This window comes from Typopeltis vanoorti, chromosome 1, assembly GCF_054136105.1.
Source record: "Typopeltis vanoorti isolate ZY-2024b chromosome 1, IOZ_Tvanoo_1.0, whole genome shotgun sequence".
NCBI classification, from domain to species: domain Eukaryota; kingdom Metazoa; phylum Arthropoda; class Arachnida; order Uropygi; family Thelyphonidae; genus Typopeltis; species Typopeltis vanoorti.
The window spans coordinates 36739354-36759482 of record NC_143549.1 but is presented as its reverse complement, the minus strand read 5'-3'; the positions used below and the strand labels follow the sequence as shown (position 1 = coordinate 36759482).

Sequence of the window (20129 nt, the reverse complement as noted above, 5' to 3'; positions counted from 1 at the left end):
AATGCCATCATAACAACAAGTATTGAAGAAGTAGGTTATGTGAATAATATAAAACTACAGGACTGGATGACAGATGAGATTCTTTCTCTTATTGATACAAGAAGAATGTACAAAAACAAAGACCTAGCCAGTTATACAGAAACACATAACATCATCAAGAAAAAAATAAAAGAAGCCAAGGAAAATTGGATGAAAAATTTATGTACTGAAATTGAACTGCTTCAGAAGAAACATGATAATTTCAATCTGTATAAGAAAATCAACGAAATTTCCGGAAAACTGAGGAAAAAGCAAATAGTGTCTCTAAGAGACAAAAATGGAAAAATAGTTCTAGAAGAAGAGAATAAAGCACAGATTTGGATAAAATATGTAACAGAACTTTTCAATGATACTAGACAGAAGCCTATAAATATAAAAGATAACATTCAAGGACCAGCAATCATGAAATGCGAAATAGAGAATGCTATACGAACAAGTAAAACAGGAAAAGCCAGTGGACCAGATGGTGTGCAAACAGAATTTTTAAAATTAATAGAACCAGATAACATCAAACTTCTTGAAAAACTATTTAATGAAATATATGAAAGTGATGAATTTCCATCAGATTGGCTCAAATCTACATTTATCACTATCCCAAAGAAACCCAAAGCGAATTCCTGTGGTGACTTCCTACTTATTAGTCTATTGAGCCAAACATTAAAAATATTTTTGAAAGTAATTCAGAATCGCATTTATAGAAAAAGTGAAGAAACTCTAAGTGAAACACAATTCGGCTTTCGGAATGGTTTTGGTACTAGAGAGGCCCTTTTCTGTACCCAAATATTGATACAAAAATGCATAGAAAAGCAGAAATCTGTCTTTATGTGTTTCATAGATTTTGAAAAAGCATTCGACAAAGTCAGACACACTAACTTAATAGAAGTCCTTCAACAAACAAGGCTAGACGAACAAGACATAAGACTAATAACAGATCTGTATTGGAATCAGTCAGCTACTGTTCAATTAGACAACATTACCACCAGTGATATTAACATCAAAAGAGGAGTGAGACAAGGATGTGTGCTCTCACCACTCCTTTTCAACATATACGCAGAGGTAATCTTTAAAAAAGCATTGGAAGAATGTCCAGAGGGAATCACAATAAATGGAAAGATTGTTAACAACCTACGATATGCAGATGACACCGTGCTAATTGCAGATAACATTATGGATCTCCAAAAACTGATTGACAGAGTATACATAGAAAGCCAAAGAATGGGAATAAATATAAACATCAACAAGACAAAATACATGATCATCAGCAAACATCCAGCCTCATCAATGAAACTGACACTCAATGGGAAAAATATTGATCAAGTGTCAAGATATAAATATCTTGGTTGTTGGCTTAATGAACGGTGGGATCCAGAAATAGATATAAAGACAAGGATTGAAGTTGCATGGCAGTCCTTCATGAAAATGAGAACACTATTCTGCAATAAAGACCTAAACATGGAAGTCAGATGCTGAATGCTGAAATGTTACGTGTGGTCTATTCTGCTCTATGGAGTTGAAACATGGACATTGAAGGTGACAACCATCAAGAAAATCGAAGCCTTTGAGATGTGGCTATACAGAAGAATGCTAAAGATATCATGGACAGAAAAAATTACCAATGAAGAGGTCTTAAAATCCATTGGCAAAGCTAAACATCTTGTACAAATAATCTAGGAGAAAGATAGCTTCGTATCTTCATTTCCAGTTACTGTATTTATAGAGCCTGTTGTGCTCTTGCCTTTTGTAAGTTCCTTTAGAAAATGGCAATGAGACATTGCCAAAATATCGGAAATATCTATTAAAGTATTATTTAATTTATATTCGGATCTACGTTGTTTCAATTCCCTAAGTGATTTAGAAATGCATAACCAACGTATAAGCCTATCTACGAGAAACAAATAATCAAGAAACGAAAAACATCATATCTTGGCCACATGATGAGAAACAGCAAATACCAATTTCTACAAACTATTTTGGTAGGAAGAATTGATGGCAAAGGAACTAGAGGAAGAAAAAGAATATCATGGTTTGACAACATCAAGACGTGGACAGGAAAGAGCAGTGCACAACTGCTCAGATTAGCACAAGACCGCAGTTTGTTCGCCAAGATGGTCGCTGACCTTCGATAGAAGATAGCACAATAAGAAGAAGAAATATGATTTGAACATACTTCTAGTTTAGTGTTTTTCTCCTATTCCATATAAATTTATTCAACTGGTTTGCTGCCATACCATTTTTTTGCTTATTCTATTATCTGTTACTAAATTTAATTTGCATCTTCATTAAAAACTGTTCCTGAATAGCTAAGTATTTTTCTATAATTTTTTCCATTGAGAATGTATTTGAGATTTTTCATATTCTTGAACCTGCTTTTTTTTGTTTTGTTTCTTTTTTTATTCCTGATTTTCATACCAAACTTGTTACTGCATTTCTTCAGCTTTGTCAAGGAATCCCAAAGATTTGCACTGGATTTATTTAGTAGAAAATATCTGCATACAGTAAAGAGCTAAGATTACTATTGATTTTGATATCAGTTTTAAAGCCACTTTTCTTCACATAGATGTGACTCACATAGACAATGAATAACAGAAGAGAATGGTGTGTGTCCATGTCTTACATCATTTACATCAAATCAAATTCTTATACCTCCTTCAGTTTTAATTGCTCACTTGCAACTTAAAGCTAGACTATATATGCTCTATGTAATGTTTTATGCCAAATAATTTTAAAGGTTTGAAAAGAGAAAAGCTTTTCTCTTGTGTCAACTGTATACTAATTGATTAATTATATCAGTTTGCATCACTTATTTTTTTCTATTGCATTTGCATGTTACATTTATTTTGTTCATTTAGATTTACTTCAGCTTTCCAACTGCTGACCTGGAATCACCTTATGATTTGGCTGCTTATACTTGTTTAGTCATAGGTAAATATCATATATTAGATAACTTTTATATTTTTACAGTAGGTTCTCATTATAGCAAAATTGTTAGAAAGTCCTTTCAGCTGAAACAGTATTATTTATAATGAAATTCACTATCCATTATATCAAACTATTCCTTTTGTCCTTGTCATTTTCTATAGTGTGAGAGTTGATCACTTTTTTTTTAATCACAAAAATCAATAACATTTGATCATTGCTGTTGTTAATTTCAATACAGTAAATGTCTTCTTTATGTTCAACTGTTCCAACAGCAAAAGTTAGGTCATGTGGAATTGATTTCCATCTTTCCAAATTCTTTCTCCATGAACACTATTTCAGTTCAGATTTCTTTTTTCTAGATCTTCTCTTATCTGGTCTCTCCATCTATTTCCTTGATCTTCCTCTTAGCCCTTCCCCTCAAATTTCATTTCGTATATTCTTCTTGGTATTCTTTCTAAATTTATTCTCCTTATATATCCAATTCACTTCAAGTGAGAGTTCACAAGCATTTCTTCGACACTTTCTTTCTTAAACCATTCCTAATGTCTGTTTTTGCTACCGTTGTCCTTAAAACTTTCATTTCCATTGCTTGCATTTTACTTACATCTATTTTTGTTATGCTCCATGTCTCTGCTGCATAAGTCAAAATGGACAAAAAAAAGTAACTTCTGCTAATTAAAAGCTTAACTTCAGTGGGATGTTGGCACTCTCTCAGAGTAAACTACTTACACTTTTAAAGAGAAAGTAGTACTTTCTAGAAATTTGAAGTTTTCACTACTCTTCAGGTCTTGCCCATTGAGTCTAACACCATTAATGTTTACATTCCCACTACAATTTAAAAACATGCTCTCACTCTTCTTGCTATTAATCTTAAGAGAATGTTCCAGGGAACTGGCAGTAACATTGGCATGCCTGTTTAACAAGAGTTTTGCAACAGCACAGATTCCAAGGGAGTGGAAGGAGTGTGAAATCGTTCTACTGCATAAAGGTAGTGATAAGGCTGTAGCTTCAAATTATAGATTGGTCTGTATATCTGATGTTGTGATGAAGGTCCTGGAGAGATTGGTGAGAAGTAGTATACAGAAATGGGCTGATGACAGCAGTATTCTCTGTGGTTATCAGCATGGCTTTGTTAAGGAGAGATCATGTTTCACTAACTTACTTATGTACTATAACAAGGTGACAAATACCTTGGACAGAGGAGATGCATGTACAGTGGTGTACTTGGATTTTGCAAAGGCTTTTGATAGACTGCCACATGACAAGCTCTTAAATAAATTGAAACAGATGGGATTGGAATACTGATTGGATAACAGACTTCTGTGTTGAATCAGTGACTGGCTGTCAGATAGGTATCAGAAAGTTGTATATGGGGTGCAGTATCTCGAAAGAGAAAGGTCACCAGTGATATGATTGATTGAGACATATAAACTGGTCAGGGGGTTGTTATCAAGTGGACATGGAATAGATTTTTCATAGAATGCGAGAGGAGAATAGAACAAGAGGCCATTGCTGGAAACTGTATAAGGAGGGTGTGAGCAAAGGAGTGAGAAGCAGGTTCTTTGCATGGAGGGTGGTTTTGTGAATGGAATGCATTGCCTGAGTGTGTTGTGGATGTGGACACATTGAATCAGTTTAAGACATGGTTGGATTAAGCATTGGCAATAGTGGGTACCTCCCACGATGAATCTCTGACTCCATGGAGGTCAGGTGTTGATAATAATCATAATATGTAACCCATAGTTCTGTATCATACTATTTCATTTGTCCAGTTTCTTCTGTAGCTCTTCTTCTGAATGTGCCCAAATCATCTCATCTGCAAAAACAGTTCTTCCTCCTTTCTGTTTATTAACAACATCTAGATGCTATTCACCACTGCTGTTCATTGTGAGAAGAAACTGGACAAATGAAATAGTATGATACAGAACTATGGGTAGTTCTATATCATACTTGATGCAGTCCAAGACAGTTTTTAAGTATAAACCACTCCAAATTACCAAATTCAATCTTCACCCAGCTCTTAGACTTAATACTTATTATACATATACATTAATGTAAATATCTTTATCAAGACTATTTATTTTTTGATGTCTATTTTTTCCAAACTTTTTTTTTTTTTTCAAATCAAGAAATGCCATAAATAGGCCTTTTTGCAAATGCCCAATGCCTTTTATCATTTCTCTTATAGCAAAAATCAAATCAGCAATTTTAAAACCAGACTGCCATTCTCTTAGACCTATCTCTGTTTTATCTCTTAATCTTGTTGCCATTATTCTTTCTTAAATCTTTTCACAGTGACAATGTTATTCATCTATGGTTACTACACTTTCTTCTTGAGCCTGCTTTATATATTGAAACAATATGTAAAGGGGGTCCAGTCATCAGGTAACAGGAGAAAGAAAGGTATCACTTTCTTTCTCCAGATCATTCTGTGCAGATGTCACATAATGATTTCAACCCTGTACTACTAGAAGCTCTAATTAGTTCAATAGACAAATCATCTATCCCAAAGTATTTTATGTTCTTCATCTTTTGCAATGCTTCTTCTACTTTTGCAAGACTTCTTTTCTTATTTTCTCTTTCAACACTATATTCGTTTCAATTTATTTCACCATGCCTTTTATTTTATTTTTTTATCTATCTTATTTTGGAGATCTGTAAACAGATTTCTAAAATAATGTTTTCACATTATTATAATCTCTCTTCCAGTAGACACAAGATTTCCATTTATTTAAAAAAAAAAGAAACTATGTTTTTTGCTTCTATTCTTCACTAGTTTATATAACATTTTTGTTCACATCTTGTCTTCTTCTAACTTATGTGTAAAGTCAACTCAGCTTTTTATCTTTTCCACTTCAATTATTATTTATTTATTTCATTATTATTATTATTTTTTTTTTTGCATGGCTCTTTCTGAAAAAGAATTCTATCATTAATTGATCTAGTCTTCATAAACTTTTGAAAAGCTTTATTTTTAACTTGACTGCTTTTTTAACTCTCTCATTTCACCAGCTTATTTCTTTTCCTTTTCTGATTTCACGTGTTTTTCCAAACACACACATGCACATGTGCACACTTCTGCTATTTCTATCATTACACTTCAAAAATTTTGTGATTTCCTCATTACATTTAGCTGTAGTTAACTCATGGGCCTTGGATATAATTTGAGACTCAAATTTTTTGCTCTATTATGTTAAAAGATTTAGTTTAGTTTGTAATTATAGCTAATGCAACTAAGGCTATTAAATCTAAACTGCATCTCTGGCAAATTTGCCTTTTGGATGATGAAAAGAGGTAGAATATTAGGCTGAGGATATTGCAGGCTATTTCATTAGGTTATGGTGATTCTTGTAGATAAGCTTATACGTTGGTAACACATGACTATTAAATTATTTCAGGAAATTACAACACATAATAAATATTAATTAAAAGAAAACTTTATTCCTTCCTTTCCTAGATAATCTGATTACATGTCAGCCTGATGGATCCTTCACTTTCTCTGTTTACAGAAAACCAGCCCATGCAGGCAGATACATTCACCAGCAGTTCCCCTCCCCTCACAACAATATGGGGTTATAAAAACCTTATATAACAGGGCAAAATTAATCTGTTCAGATGACAATGCCCTAACCATTAAACTAAACCACATCCTTAACATGTTCTTAGCCAATGGCTACAATCCCCAGAAAATATTAAAACCAGTTACCCCTCCCCCCCTTCATAACAAAGATTATACTAAATCTATCACCATTCCTTACATCCGAGACACTTCTGAAAAGTTAACCAAAATCCTAAAAAAAATATGACCTGACGACTTGTTACAAACCATATAAGAAATTGGCATCCCTTATCTGTTCCACCAAAGACCAGCCACTTCCCCTAGACCTACCTGGAGTATACCAGGTCCCTTGTAGTTTTTAATGGTTTTGTTTTGGTAAGAACACTGGATACATGCAGTCTAATATTATTGGAAATATGGTTGGGAAGGTTGCGTATTCCATGTTCTACCTGTATCATTATTTCTTTGGTGCAATGGCGAAATTGTGGCCATGCAAGTGCGCTGAGTGCTTCAGACTTCAAGGTAATGGAAGACAGGATAATTACTGTGTTGAGCAATAGTTGAGGTTTGGAGGTGAAGTTCTTTTTCAGATTTTAAAATTTTTTGATGTGCAAACATCGTATTTTTTTTAAAATTCTTTCTCTACTGAAGCACAGCTTCTTAAAGCGAATAGTTTCGTTTTATTTTGTTGGTGTGAACATGGGGAAAGAAAGAAACATGCAGGAAAGGGCCAACATGTTAATCCACCCACCTAGAAAAGCAACAACTTCTACCGCAGGGCACAATTTGATGATTTGCTTCAGGTGCAATTGTGGGAAAAGAAATACACAGAGGGGGGGGGGAATCTCCAGCAGTTGGTAGGTAGGGAAATGACATCATCATTGGTGCAACGTCATTTGTTACCTGGTGTGTGCATAGGCATTAACAATGAGTAAATGAGGCCAAAGAGAGTAACTAATGCTGTTCCTAGAGTCCTAAAGGTGCCCCCTAGCTGGCTAAATTGGGTTGTCTGGGCTGTTGGGCTGATATTCTCATGATGCAAGCTTTCCAAATTTGGGGAAGTCTCATGCATCCAAATTTGTTGAGGTTTGCGAAGTTTTTTTTACAGCTGAGGCTGATTTCATGAACACGCTTTCATATTTATATTTGCTGCAGTGTAATAAAGTGGCTTTCTTCCATTGTATTCTGTGGCAGGTATCCAGAGCATGGTGTTGTGTTGACTTTCTACTCATATATATCTATTCTTCTATCTTTGAGTCAAATCCCTGTTGAACTCTCTATCGGGTATCACGTAGTACCTCTGAGGGACAGTGGAATTTCCTCGAGATTGAGGCAACACTAGAGTATCAGAGTGTCTGAGATCTACCTCTCGTAAAACGCCAAGAAAATTTATATTTCGCTGCACCACTTAGTGCTATTAGATTAACAATATTATCAATCAAGAGGTGATCTCAGGACAGTACTTAAATGATACCTAGCAACTTTGCAGACGTGGCCAAACTCTACTTCTTTCTAGTCTCCCGCATAGGTTCGTATTATTTTTTATAAGAGGTGCATCAGATTCCAGAAATCACAGATAGTCTTGGTTAAATACAAAAGCAAGGTTTATTATATATCATAAATATGTACATTCAATACTATTAGCTTAATTCCCATCTTAAGGGAGTTCCTGACAGTCAGGACAGGGTTAAAATATTACAATACTACAAATATATTTATAACTGATTACGCTGTAATTCTCTAAAGTAAGAATCTTATTTATACTCTTAAATACCTTAATCATGCATGATTATTACAATCTTTCTAATTCTGAGTAGCTCTGTCAAACCATACAAGATAGCATTTATATCTTTTACAATCCCTTTATAAATTAGCAATTCCTCACTCTAGACATATTCGTAACTTCTTACAACATATTAAGAAACTTTATCACAGTGATAGACAGTAAGATTAAAGGCAACCCGCTCTAAACAATATCAACACAGTTTTATTCAATATCATTAATGTTCCCCTTTCTGCTTTATCAACGTAGCACAAATCTCTCATTCACATTCAGTGAAATACAAATAAAGTCTACTTATCTGTGCTTTGGTTCTGTATCGCGTCAATGGTCTACTGGAATCTGCCTCTCCTTAATGTCCACGTGGTTCAGTCTGGCTTTCTATGGACTGCCGGGCTTATTTCTTCTGTGGAGATATGACTACCGAGTTCCGCTGCTGCCTTTATCGGAATCCTCCGGTATGAGGCACTGCCACCCTTCACCACCACGAGGAGATCCAGGAACAAAAAGCCTTTTTTCAGGGGTGCATTACTCTTATATTTCCTTCTTTTTTCTCTGCGTTTCTCGCATTTAGCGATGTCCAGCCAACACACTCACATGGTCTTATGTCATGGCGTCCAGCCTTCTCCACTATCGCACGTGCGCTGACATCACACTGTTTGCTTGGGGCGAACCGCTCCGTGACCTTTGGACTTCACTCCCCCCCCCCCCCTCTCATGTTGAATTTGTGCTAACATTCTATATCTGCTAAATACACACTTTATAAAACTCTGCTAAAGGTTTACACTTTCATTATTGATTTTAACTCATTTGTGAATGGTACTAAATACACACTTATTTAATTTCTCATAGCAAAATTTGCTTGATATATTTACATAGCAATAATTTTATACTTAAGGGTCAAAGCTGTATAACTGAGAGGAGACCTCCACATAGCCTTTAAAGGAATGCGGAGAACCGACCAGGGCTTCTGACCTAATGTCCAGTCCTCACCTTCTCGTGGTGCACCCTGTTGGGTATCTACTTTGATACTGAACGAACGAGGATGGGCTGGCAATTTGGGATTTAGCCGACCAAATTGTATTCTTATTGGTTAAACCAAAATAAAAAATGATGGTACAACATGACAAAATTTCATGCCGGCTGGGGCGTCGCCCGGTTAAACAAGGCCCCCGTTGTTTTCGCCAGGGAACCAGGGCGAACAGCGAAAAGTCAGCTACTGGAACAAATCTGAAAACAAACCCCAACTCAACATCACCAGAGTTAAAGATCGGTACTATCAACGTAAGAAGCCTGAATGGCAAAGAAATGGAGCTAGCTGAGGAATTAGATAAGTACCAGATCGACATAATAGGGGTGACTGAAACAAAAAAGACCAAAACTGGTGAGATCTTTCTGAGCAATAAATACAAAATGTTATATTCAGGCAATGACAATCAAGGAAAAGAAGGAGTAGCCATAGTATTCAACACAAAATACGAGGCTAATCTTCTTGATTGGCAGTTAGTCTCGAGTAGAGTAATGTGGGCAAATATGAGAATGGGGAACTGGACAATGAGACTTATTTGTGCCTATGGTCCCACAGAAGGTTCTACTAAGGTGGAAGTGGAGGAATTTTTTGAGGCTTTAGAAAAAGCAACTGACACAATGAAAAAGGAAAAGTTGGTCCTTGTTGGGGATCTAAATAGTAGATTAGGAAATGATTGTGATACATAAAAAAATATTTTGGGAAAATTTGGAGAAAAGTGCAAAGCTAATAATAATGGCAAATATCTGTTGGATTTCTGCTCAGGATATGGACTGGTTATTACTAACACCATGTTCCAACATAAAAATATGCACAAATTCACATGGAGAGAAGAGGCTAGGAATAAGAAAAGTCTCATTGACTGTGTTATTGTTGATAGTGATGTTTTCTCCCTGGTGCAGGACACCAGAGTGTACAGAGGATTTGAAATTGGAAGTGATCACTATTTAGTCTTGAGCAGGATAAAATTGAATTTCATACTGAAAAGAATAACATGTAAGAAAGTTTTAAAGCGAATAAAAGTTGAGCAGCTCTCAGATGTGAACTGTAGACTAAAATACAGAAATATTATTGAAAAGAAAATGAAAGTTTGAGAACAGGAATCAAACCTTGGAGATTCAGTGGCAAACTCTGAAGGAAACATTGATTGATTCTGCCAGAGAGGCATGTGGTGAGGTTGTGTGCAAGGATAAAAAAATCAGAACTCCCTGGTGGACACAGGAAGTTAAAGAGGCAGTGAAGGAAAAGAAGAAAGCATATCAAAAGTTCCTGGCAAATAAGTCAGCTTTTACTCTTACAGAATACAGAGACAAATGTAAGAAAGCTAAACAGTGTGTAAAACTAGCTAAACAAAAGTCATGGGAGGACTTTGGCAAGAATATAGAACATAAATATCAAGAAGGTGGCAAAATATTCTGGAGGTTGTTGAAGAAGCTTAGGAATGGAGGAAAGAGTGCTGTAAAAGGAATTAGAGATGATAAAGGGGAAATGAAAACAGGAGAAAAAGATATCCTTGAAGTATGGAGTAATTACTTTGAAAAACTGCTAAATGAAACAAGCAGTGATGACAGCACAGTGATAAAAAACACTGACCAGGCATGCAGTCAGGAATATATATCCATACTTGAAGTACAAAAAGCCATCAAAGGCTTGAAATGTGGAAAGGCAGCAGGAGTAGATGATATTCGACCAGAAATGCTGAAGTATGGTGGTATAAGAGTCTTACAGTGGCTGCACTGCATAGTTCAGAAAGCCTGGACAGAGGGACGAATTCCCAATGATTGGAGCAGAGCTCTCATAGTACCCATATATAAAAAGGGAAATAAAACTGAATGTGAGAATTACAGAGGTATTTCCCTACTGAGTGTTCCTGGCAAGATCTATGCAAGTATACTTGAGAAACGGTTGAGAAGAATTGTGGAAGAAAAGCTTGGTGAAGAACAAGCTGGATTCAGGCCAAATAGAGGCTGTCAGGATCAGATCTTCACTTTACGACAAATAGTCGAGAAAGCATGGGAATATAACAAAGATCTGTATTTAAGTTTTGTCGATTTGGAAAAGACATATGACAAGGTGCCAAGAGAGAAGCTATTCAATACGCTGCAGTTATATGGTGTCAATGGGGCATTATATCAAACAATACTTAGTCTTTATTTGAGTTGTGAGTCAGCAGTTAGAATTGAAGGAAGTACAGTAAGATGGTTTAATGTTAAATCTGGTGTGAGACAAGGATGTACATTATCCCCTCTGTTATTCATTATCTATATGGATCACATTATGAAGGAATGTGGTATTAAACCTGATATCAAAATTGGAGATGTTAATGTCAGCTCTTTGCTTTATGCGGATGATGTTATACTTCTAAATAAATCCGCTACAAGTCTGCAAGATTCTCTGACTAAATTGAATAGCTGTTGTAATAGATATGGTATGGAGGTCAGCAATAAAAAGACAAAGACAATGAAAATAGGCAGAATCATTGAAAATGTCAACTGTGTTGTGAATGGAGAACCTGTGGAACAAGTAAAACATTTCAGCTACTTAGGCACAATTTTTACTGAAGATGGTAAAATATAGAAATAGAAAAAAAACTAAATATAGAAATAGACAACAGAATCAGCAAAGCTGGTATCGTGGGAAGTCAATTGAATAAATTCATGTGGAATAAGAAAGAAATTAGTCGGAACACTAAATTAGCTGTATACAAGACCGTGTTCAAACCAATTTTAACTTATGGATCTGAGAGCTGGGTCAGAAGTAAAACACTTGACCAAACACTAGAGACCGCAGATATGAGAGTCCTGAGAAAGATTAGAGGCGTGAATAGATGGCATCAATGGCTATATCATATTAAAAATGAGGATATTAGGAAAGAACTTGACATTGTCAGCATCGAGGAATGCGTTAGCAGAGCTAATCTCAGATGGTATGGTCACTTAAATAGAATGGGAGAGGAAAGATTAGCAAAACAAGTGTTCTCTGCCAGGTTGGCAGGAAAACGACCCAGAGGAAGACCAAGATATAGGTGGATTGATACAGTAAAAAGTGCCGACGATAGAAATATAAGATCTGATAATGTTGGAGTCTTGACAAGTAACAGACTGATTTGGAGGAAAATTATAGATAGGAAGTTAGTAATGATGTAATTTTTTCATGTAGTACTGTCATATCCTGTACACCCCTTGAGGGTACATGGCAGGAATTTGATGATGATGATAATTTTATACTCAGAGGCAATCACCTGTATTTATATGCCTTTTTTGTTTGGAAACGCATGTTAGATTGTGATAAGATAGGGGTTCCTAAAATTCCACTCTATCACAATCCAACAATGGTCTGCATGGCCAGAATGGCTATATTGGTGAAACTGGATGTATTCTTTGTGTTTGGATGTCCTGCCTGTTTGGCCATAGTAGGACAGTTTATAGCTGCAAGGGACCTGGTATACTCCAGGTAGGTCTAAGGGAAGTGACTGGTCATTGTGGAGCAGATAAGGGATGCCAATTTCTTATATGGTTTGTAACAGGTTGTCAGATAATATTTTTTTAGGATTTTGGTTAACTTTTCAGAGATGCTCCAGATGTCAGGAATGGTAATAGATTTAGTGTAAACTTTGTTATAAAGGGGGGGGGGGTTGATTAACTAATTTTAATATTTTCTGGGGATTCTATCAATTGGCTAAGAACGTGTTAAGGATGTGGTTTAGTTCAGTGGTATTGTCATCTGAACAGATTAATTTTGCCCTTTTATATGGGGTTTTTATAATTCCATATTCTTGTGAGGGAGGGGGAAGAGGAATTGCTGGTGAATGTATCTGCCTGTATGGATTGGTTTTCTGTAAACAGAGAAAACCTAGGATCCATCAGGCTGGCATGTACCAGAGTGTCTAGGAAAGGAAGACTGTTGTCCTTTTCCAAGGTGAACTGGGTTCTGGAGGTGTTGGTTGTTTAAGTGTGTCAAGAAGATATGGGGTGTATCTGGGCCATATGGCGAAATTGCAAACACATCAACTACATAGCTTAGCCAAATAGTGGGTTTTTGTGGGGCTGAGTTTAAGGCCTTTTCTTCAGAAGTCTCCATAAAGAAGTTGGCCAGGGGTGGGGAGAGTGGAGAACCCATGGCTGTCCCCTGTATCTGTTTATGGAATTTTCTTATTAAACGGAATAGGGATGTTCATTGTGAACTGAAATAGGCTGAGATATTGGGAATGGCTTCAATGAGCTCTAAGGTATATTTGGAGTGGGACATTCATGAATAGGGAAGACACATCAAAACCGACCATTATGTCAGTGTGTGTGTGTTGGAGTGAGAGGTTATCTATACTGGATTTGAAGTGGGCTGAATTTTTTATGCGTGATGGTGTGTTGCCAGTATAGTGTGTGAGCACTTTGGCTAAATGTTTTGCTAATTTGTATGTGGGAAAATCAACGTCATCCACAATGGGACGTAATGTCACATTTTGTTTATGGATTTTTGGTAGTCCATATATTTGCTAGGGTCTAGAGTTAAAAGGCTTTAGTTTGTTAGTAACTTCTACAGGGCAAGAAGTAACCTTCTTAAGGAGCCTTTGGAGTGTTCTGATTTGGGAGTTCTTTGGATCACATTCAATATGGACGTAGGCAGACTAATCTAACAATAAAGAAGTAAGCTTACCTATTTAGCCTGTTTGGTAGTCCATATATTTGGGAACCACAGTGGCATTTCCCTTATCTGCTTTGGTGATTACTATTTCTCTGTTGTTCTTCATTTCTTGTAGAGCTTTATATTCTTCTTTGGATTGATTTTTGGTGGCTTTGCTTTGGTAAGAACACCGGCCACATCCAGTCTAATATGGTTGGCAAGGTTGCGGATTCCATGTTCTTCCCGTATCATATTTTGTTCGCTGCTATGCCAAAATTGTGGCCACATGCAAGTGTGCTGAGTGCTTCAGGCTTCAAGGTAATGGAAGACAAGATAATTACCCTGTTGAAGTTTGGAGGTAGAGTTCTTTTTCAGATTTTCAAATTTTTTGATGTGCAAACATTGTATTTTTTAAAATTCTTTCTCTGCTGAAGGGCATGAGACATCATGGAGTATCGTCCAGAGGTAGTGGTTCAGTGTAGCGGCAAGCTCGTCTTCTAACACACGAATAGCCTCATTGATTTCGGCCAAGAGAACATGGGTAGTGGCAATTTGCTCATGTAGTAAGGTGAAGCTAGTGCTGTTATAAATGCAGAGGGCTGTCTGTGTAGAGAAGCAGCACTTTAATTTCACACAATTTGGGATTACCTTATTATCCTGTCAGCGATTTAAGAAGATCAGATGATTTAGTTGTCTTGATATCTTCAGCTTTAATTTGCCGTATTGGTGGGCTTGCATGCGATAGAATCTCCGTGGATGATAGTAATTCTTGTAGATAAGCTTATACGTTGTTAACACATGACTTAAATTATTTCAGGAAATTACAACATATTAATTAAAAGAAAACTTTAATCAATACTTCCTATATTTCCTTTCCTATATGTTGTCTCCTCCCTATTCATGAATATCCCACTCAAAGTTACCTTAGAACTCATCAAAGCCAAATTTCCTCCCGATATCTCAGCCCTATTTCAGTTCACAATGAACATCCCTATTTTGTTCGGCAAAGAAAATTCTACAAACAGATAGAGGGGACAGCCATGAATTCTCCACTCTTCTCACCTCTGGTCAACTTCTTTATGGGGACTTTTGAAGAAAAAGCCTTAAACTCAGCTCCACAAAAACCCACTGTTTGGCTATACTATGTAGATGATGTGTTCGATATTTGGCCACATGGCTCAGATACACTCCACATCTTCTTAACACACTTAAACAACCAACACCCTGGAATCCAGTTTACCTTGGAAAAGAAAAGAAACAATAGTCTTCCTTTCCCAGACACTCTGGTACATGCCATCCTGATGGATCCTTCACTTTCTCTGTTAAAAGAAAACCAGCCCATGCAGGCAGATACATTCACCAGTAATTCCCCTCCCCTCACAACAATATGAGGTTATAAAAACCCTATATAACAGGGCAAAATTAATCTGTTCAGATGGCAATGCCCTAACCACTGAACTAAACCACATCCTTAACATGTTCTTAGCCAATGGCTACAATCCCCAGAAAATATTAAAACCAGTTACCCCCCCCTTCAAAACAAAGGTTATACTAAATCTATCACCATTCCTTACATCCGAGGCACTTCTGAAAAGTTAACCAAAATCCTAAAAAAATATGACCTGACAACCTGTTACAAACCATATAAGAAATTGGCATCCCTTATCTGTTCCACCAAAGACCAGCCACTTTCCCCAGACCTACCTGGAGTATACCAGGTCCCTTGCAGCTGTAAGCTGTCTAACTATGGCCAGACAGGCAGCACAGCTAATATCAGGACATCTAAATACAAAGACTACATCTGGTTTCACCAATATAGCCATTCTGGGCTTGCAGGCCATGCTCTGATACCTGCCACAGAATACAATGGAAGAAAGCCACTTTACTACACTGCAGCAAATATAAATTCAAAAGATTGTTCATGGAATCAGCCTCAGCTGTAAAAAAAAAAAAAAAAAAAAAAAAAAAAACTTCCCAACCTCAACAAATTTGAATGCATGAGACTTCCTCAAATTTGGGAAGCTTGCATCATGAGAACATCAGCCCAACAGCCAAGAACCCAATTTAGCCTACTAGGGGGAAACCTTTAGGACTCTAGGAACAGTGTTAGTTACTCTGTTTGGCCCCATTTGCTAGTTGTTTCATGCAGGCACATTACTATGATATGTGCCTGCATGCACATATCATAGTTTTATGTTCTCATGAAGATGGTAATGTAACATTGCCGAAATATAGGAAGTATTGATTAAAGTTTTCTTTTAATTAATATTTAGTATACGTTGTAATTTCCTGAAATAATTTAATAGTCATAGGTTATGATGGTACTGAACTGAAAAAAGTTGAGGAAGCAAGAGTTATCAATAAATCCAGAGAAATTTCTTTAATTAAGATGAAAAAAAACACAGCTGATGCTTTTTGGAGGCTGAGTGGGCAGTTCAGTCTCCACTGGTAGCCACTCGGAGATAGCTGGCATTTGTGTATCACTAATTATAGGTTGCACTAGTGAAGAGACTGGCAAACAAGTACTTCCATCTCTTGGTAACTAACCCTAATAGGATTTTTATTGTGTGAAATAATGTTGGTTCTGCAGTCGATTTTCTTGAGTTTATGGGACGAAAAAACAGATTTCTGGAAGAAAAAAACCCAGCTTGCCTGTTCCAGAGATTGGCTAACTCGGGAACTAGTCAAAGATAGGCTTAGGAAAAAGTTCCTCCATTCAACGACTAGACTTGAACTGAAGTCTACCTTTGGGCAGCCTAGCTACAGAGGATGCAAGTGCAACTGAGCTACACAGGCTTCACAAGGAAATAAGTAATAATATTATTTAAAGCCATATATTTCAGCATGAATATTACAAGCCATCATCAGTGGTGATGATAGTTAATTACAAGGGAGAACATTAACAATGAATTGATTTGAAAAATTAAGAGCCATGTGATGTATTACATAAAGCAGTGCAGTGGCATAAGTCAGGGAATATTGCATTATTAATTGTTCATTAGCTTTTTTTAAAATACTTTTAGTGATGTGTGATTAGAATAAGACTTTCCCATATTTTAGAGAGAGAGAGAGAGAGAGAGAGTGATTCTGATTAAAGTTTGGGAGAGTAAGGCCTCAGTGCATTCTTCAAACAAACACTCAAATTTATACTGACATTGATGAAGTAAGCATGTTTCAGGTCTGTATCTATTTTGCATTATACCAAGCCAGATTTCCGGTCTGTCTTGATCAAGTCATTTTTTAAGAAAAGAAATCCTTGCTTGCATGCAGCTTACCTTGTAACACAGATATTCAAATTTGAGTAGTCTTGATTATTTCTTCCCTCTGAATGGTTATTAATTGTTCTTTAAGATATACTTGTTCATGAAAAGTTTCTTTAATGCACACAAAAAAACACAAGGAAATAAGTGATAACATTTATTTAAAGCCATATATTTCAGCCAGTATATTACAAGCCACTATCAGTGGTGGTGGTGATGGTTCAACCTGGTTAACTACAAGTAGAACACAAACAATATTGAATTGAAAAAGTAAGAGATGTTATACATAAAATAACGCAATAGTATAACTCAGGGAATGTTACATTATTAATTGTTTTGTTAGTTTTTTAAAGGTGAAGGAACTGCAATGGAAAGTCCACTTTCTTCTGCACTTGCTAACTTTAGAAATTTAGAAGCCTTTTTTCTTGTCCATACAACCTCAGCCTTCATTCTCTGTTTTATCGTACAATAAAACCTGTGGAGAATTCAGGACTAAACAAGCACACATAATAATCACAGTAATAACTTTTAATAAGTAAATATTTCATCCTAAGTATCACAGCACATCGTTAGTACAGTTAATTCAAACAATACTAGGAATAACATACAGTTAGGGCACATGATTACAATGGCATCCCAATATGCAAACAGTAGTGTGTTATAGAATTAAATTAAAATATATCTGGGGGGGGACAAAATGATTACATTAAAATGGTTCCATCTCCACTTCTGTCTATCGCAAGCCTACATTATCAGGTTGCTACATTCACAATTCTTCTGCTCATCATTCATCTCAAAAATTTGGCATCATTAAATCATTAGTAACCAGAGCACACAGATTCTGCTCCTCTTAAGAATCTCTAAACGAAGAATTGGAAATAATCAAAAATACAGCCATACTAAATGGATACAATCTTAAAACAACTCAAAAAAAATCATCAGTCACTTCTCCACACATCAACCTAGACCAGAGCGACTTTCAAAAATTATGAAGAAATACAAACTTACTACTACCTACAAACCAATCAACCCTATCTATAACTTGTTATCTTCTCCTAAAGACAAATTCTCATTCTGATGCTGCCTGGTGTGTACGAGGTTCCATGCTCTTGTAAATTGTCTTACTATGGATGGACAGGTAGATCTGTTCATAAATGCATTTCAGAACATCAAGACCATACCTGTCTTATCAAACTGCAGAAATCTGGCCTCGCACGACACGGAGTTGAAAACCCAAACCATAGGATCCATTGGGAAAAGACCAAACTTCTACACAGATCTTTATGTAAACATGAACGTTTATATAAAGAAAGTACTGAAGCCCTACTTCATAGACCAAATCTAAACTGTAGTGCTATTCCTAAAGTATGAGAAATTGTTATACAAAATTGTGTAAAATAATTTTTATATATGTTATCTTATTAATCTGTTTTTTTTTTTTTTTTTCCCTCTAGATATATTTTAATTTAATTCTATAACATGCTACTACACGCATATTGGGATTCCATTGTAATCATGCACCCTATGTTATTCCTAGTATTGTTTGATTTAACTGTACTGACAATGTCCTATGATACTTAGGATCAGTGGTGAGCTATAAGAGGCTCGCGTGAACCCTTTGTTAAATTTTTTCAAATTTTCGAACCCCTTGTTCTTCTTGTTTAATAATCTTGTAGAACTAGAAAATACCACTGTGGAATGTATACATGCTACTATAATTGCTACTTTATATTCATATGGATTTTCTGATAACTATTTAAAAATCATTTCATTGCATTTTGTTCTGATGGAGCTAGTGTAATGTTAGGAAACAAATCAGGTGTTGCAATCAAACTTCTACAAAAATTTCCCAACGTTGTGATTTGGCATTGCATTCATCGTTTACACTTAGCATTAGACAATTCGATAAAAAAACATTAAAGAAATAAATCATTTTGAAATATTTATGGATAAATTATATCCTTTTTATCATCGATCACAAAAAATCAACGAGAATTAAATACGATTGCAAAAGACCTTGGTATTGAAATTTTAAAGATCAGCTGTGTGTTTGGACCACGATGGGCAGCTTGCAGTTTACGAAAGGCTCTTGCTTTGTGGAGAAATTACCCAGCTTTATGCAAGCATTTTGCATCAAACAATAAATATAAGGGCTTTTTAAACCGACTTCTCAATTTGGAATTTTTAAAAGATCTAGCATTAATGATTGATATCCTATAGGAATTATCATATCTGTCAGAAGTCCTACAAAGTTGCAATATAATTATTATAAGGGATAAGTTAGGCCCCTTTTTTTTTGCTCGATGCTGCGAGCCCTTTGTTAAATTTTCCATAGCTTACCACTGCTTAGGATGAAATATTTACTTAGTAAAACTTATTAATGTGGTTATTACGTGTGTTTGTTTAGTCATTCTGTTTGTTATATAGACAGAGGTTTTGTTGTCTGGTCCAGTGAAAAAATATTGCCTACTTTTTTATTAAATAAAAACAGTCTGCATCCTTGAATTAAATTTACTATGTAAATGGAAAAAGAAAAACAATAATAATATTCTACTCCTCCACTCACCATCAGGTGAATTAATGACTTCCATTTATCAAAAGCCAACCCTCATTGGATGCTGCATTCAACAACAATTATCTCGCCATCCATCTCAGAAGACTGGAATTATAAAATCTTGATTATGACTTGCCCATACTGTTTGTTCTACACTCAACTATTACAACTGGAATCTTTAAACATCAAATGTTATATATAACTCAGTGGCTTCTGAAAAAGGACCACACAACATCTTTTTAATTCCTATAACTATTGCTCCAAAAGTTTGTTTAAAGAAAGCACTCAGTCCTTACTTCAATGTATGAACTTAAATTGAAATAACTGTTCCTTCCCTCTCTCTCTGATATGGGAAAGCCTCATTTTAATTA

At 35.8% G+C, this 20129-nt stretch overlaps 1 protein-coding gene across 1 annotated transcript in view; it reads left to right on the top strand.

The window, feature by feature from the left end:
- The window catches only part of LOC150109893 (uncharacterized), a 102013-nt gene that overhangs the window by 76066 nt on the left and 5818 nt on the right, over nt 1-20129 (top strand). The window contains exon 8 of the mRNA XM_090397265.1: nt 2889-2961. Coding sequence (XP_090253391.1) covers nt 2889-2961 — 73 coding nt within the window. The remainder of the gene's footprint in view (nt 1-2888; nt 2962-20129) is intronic.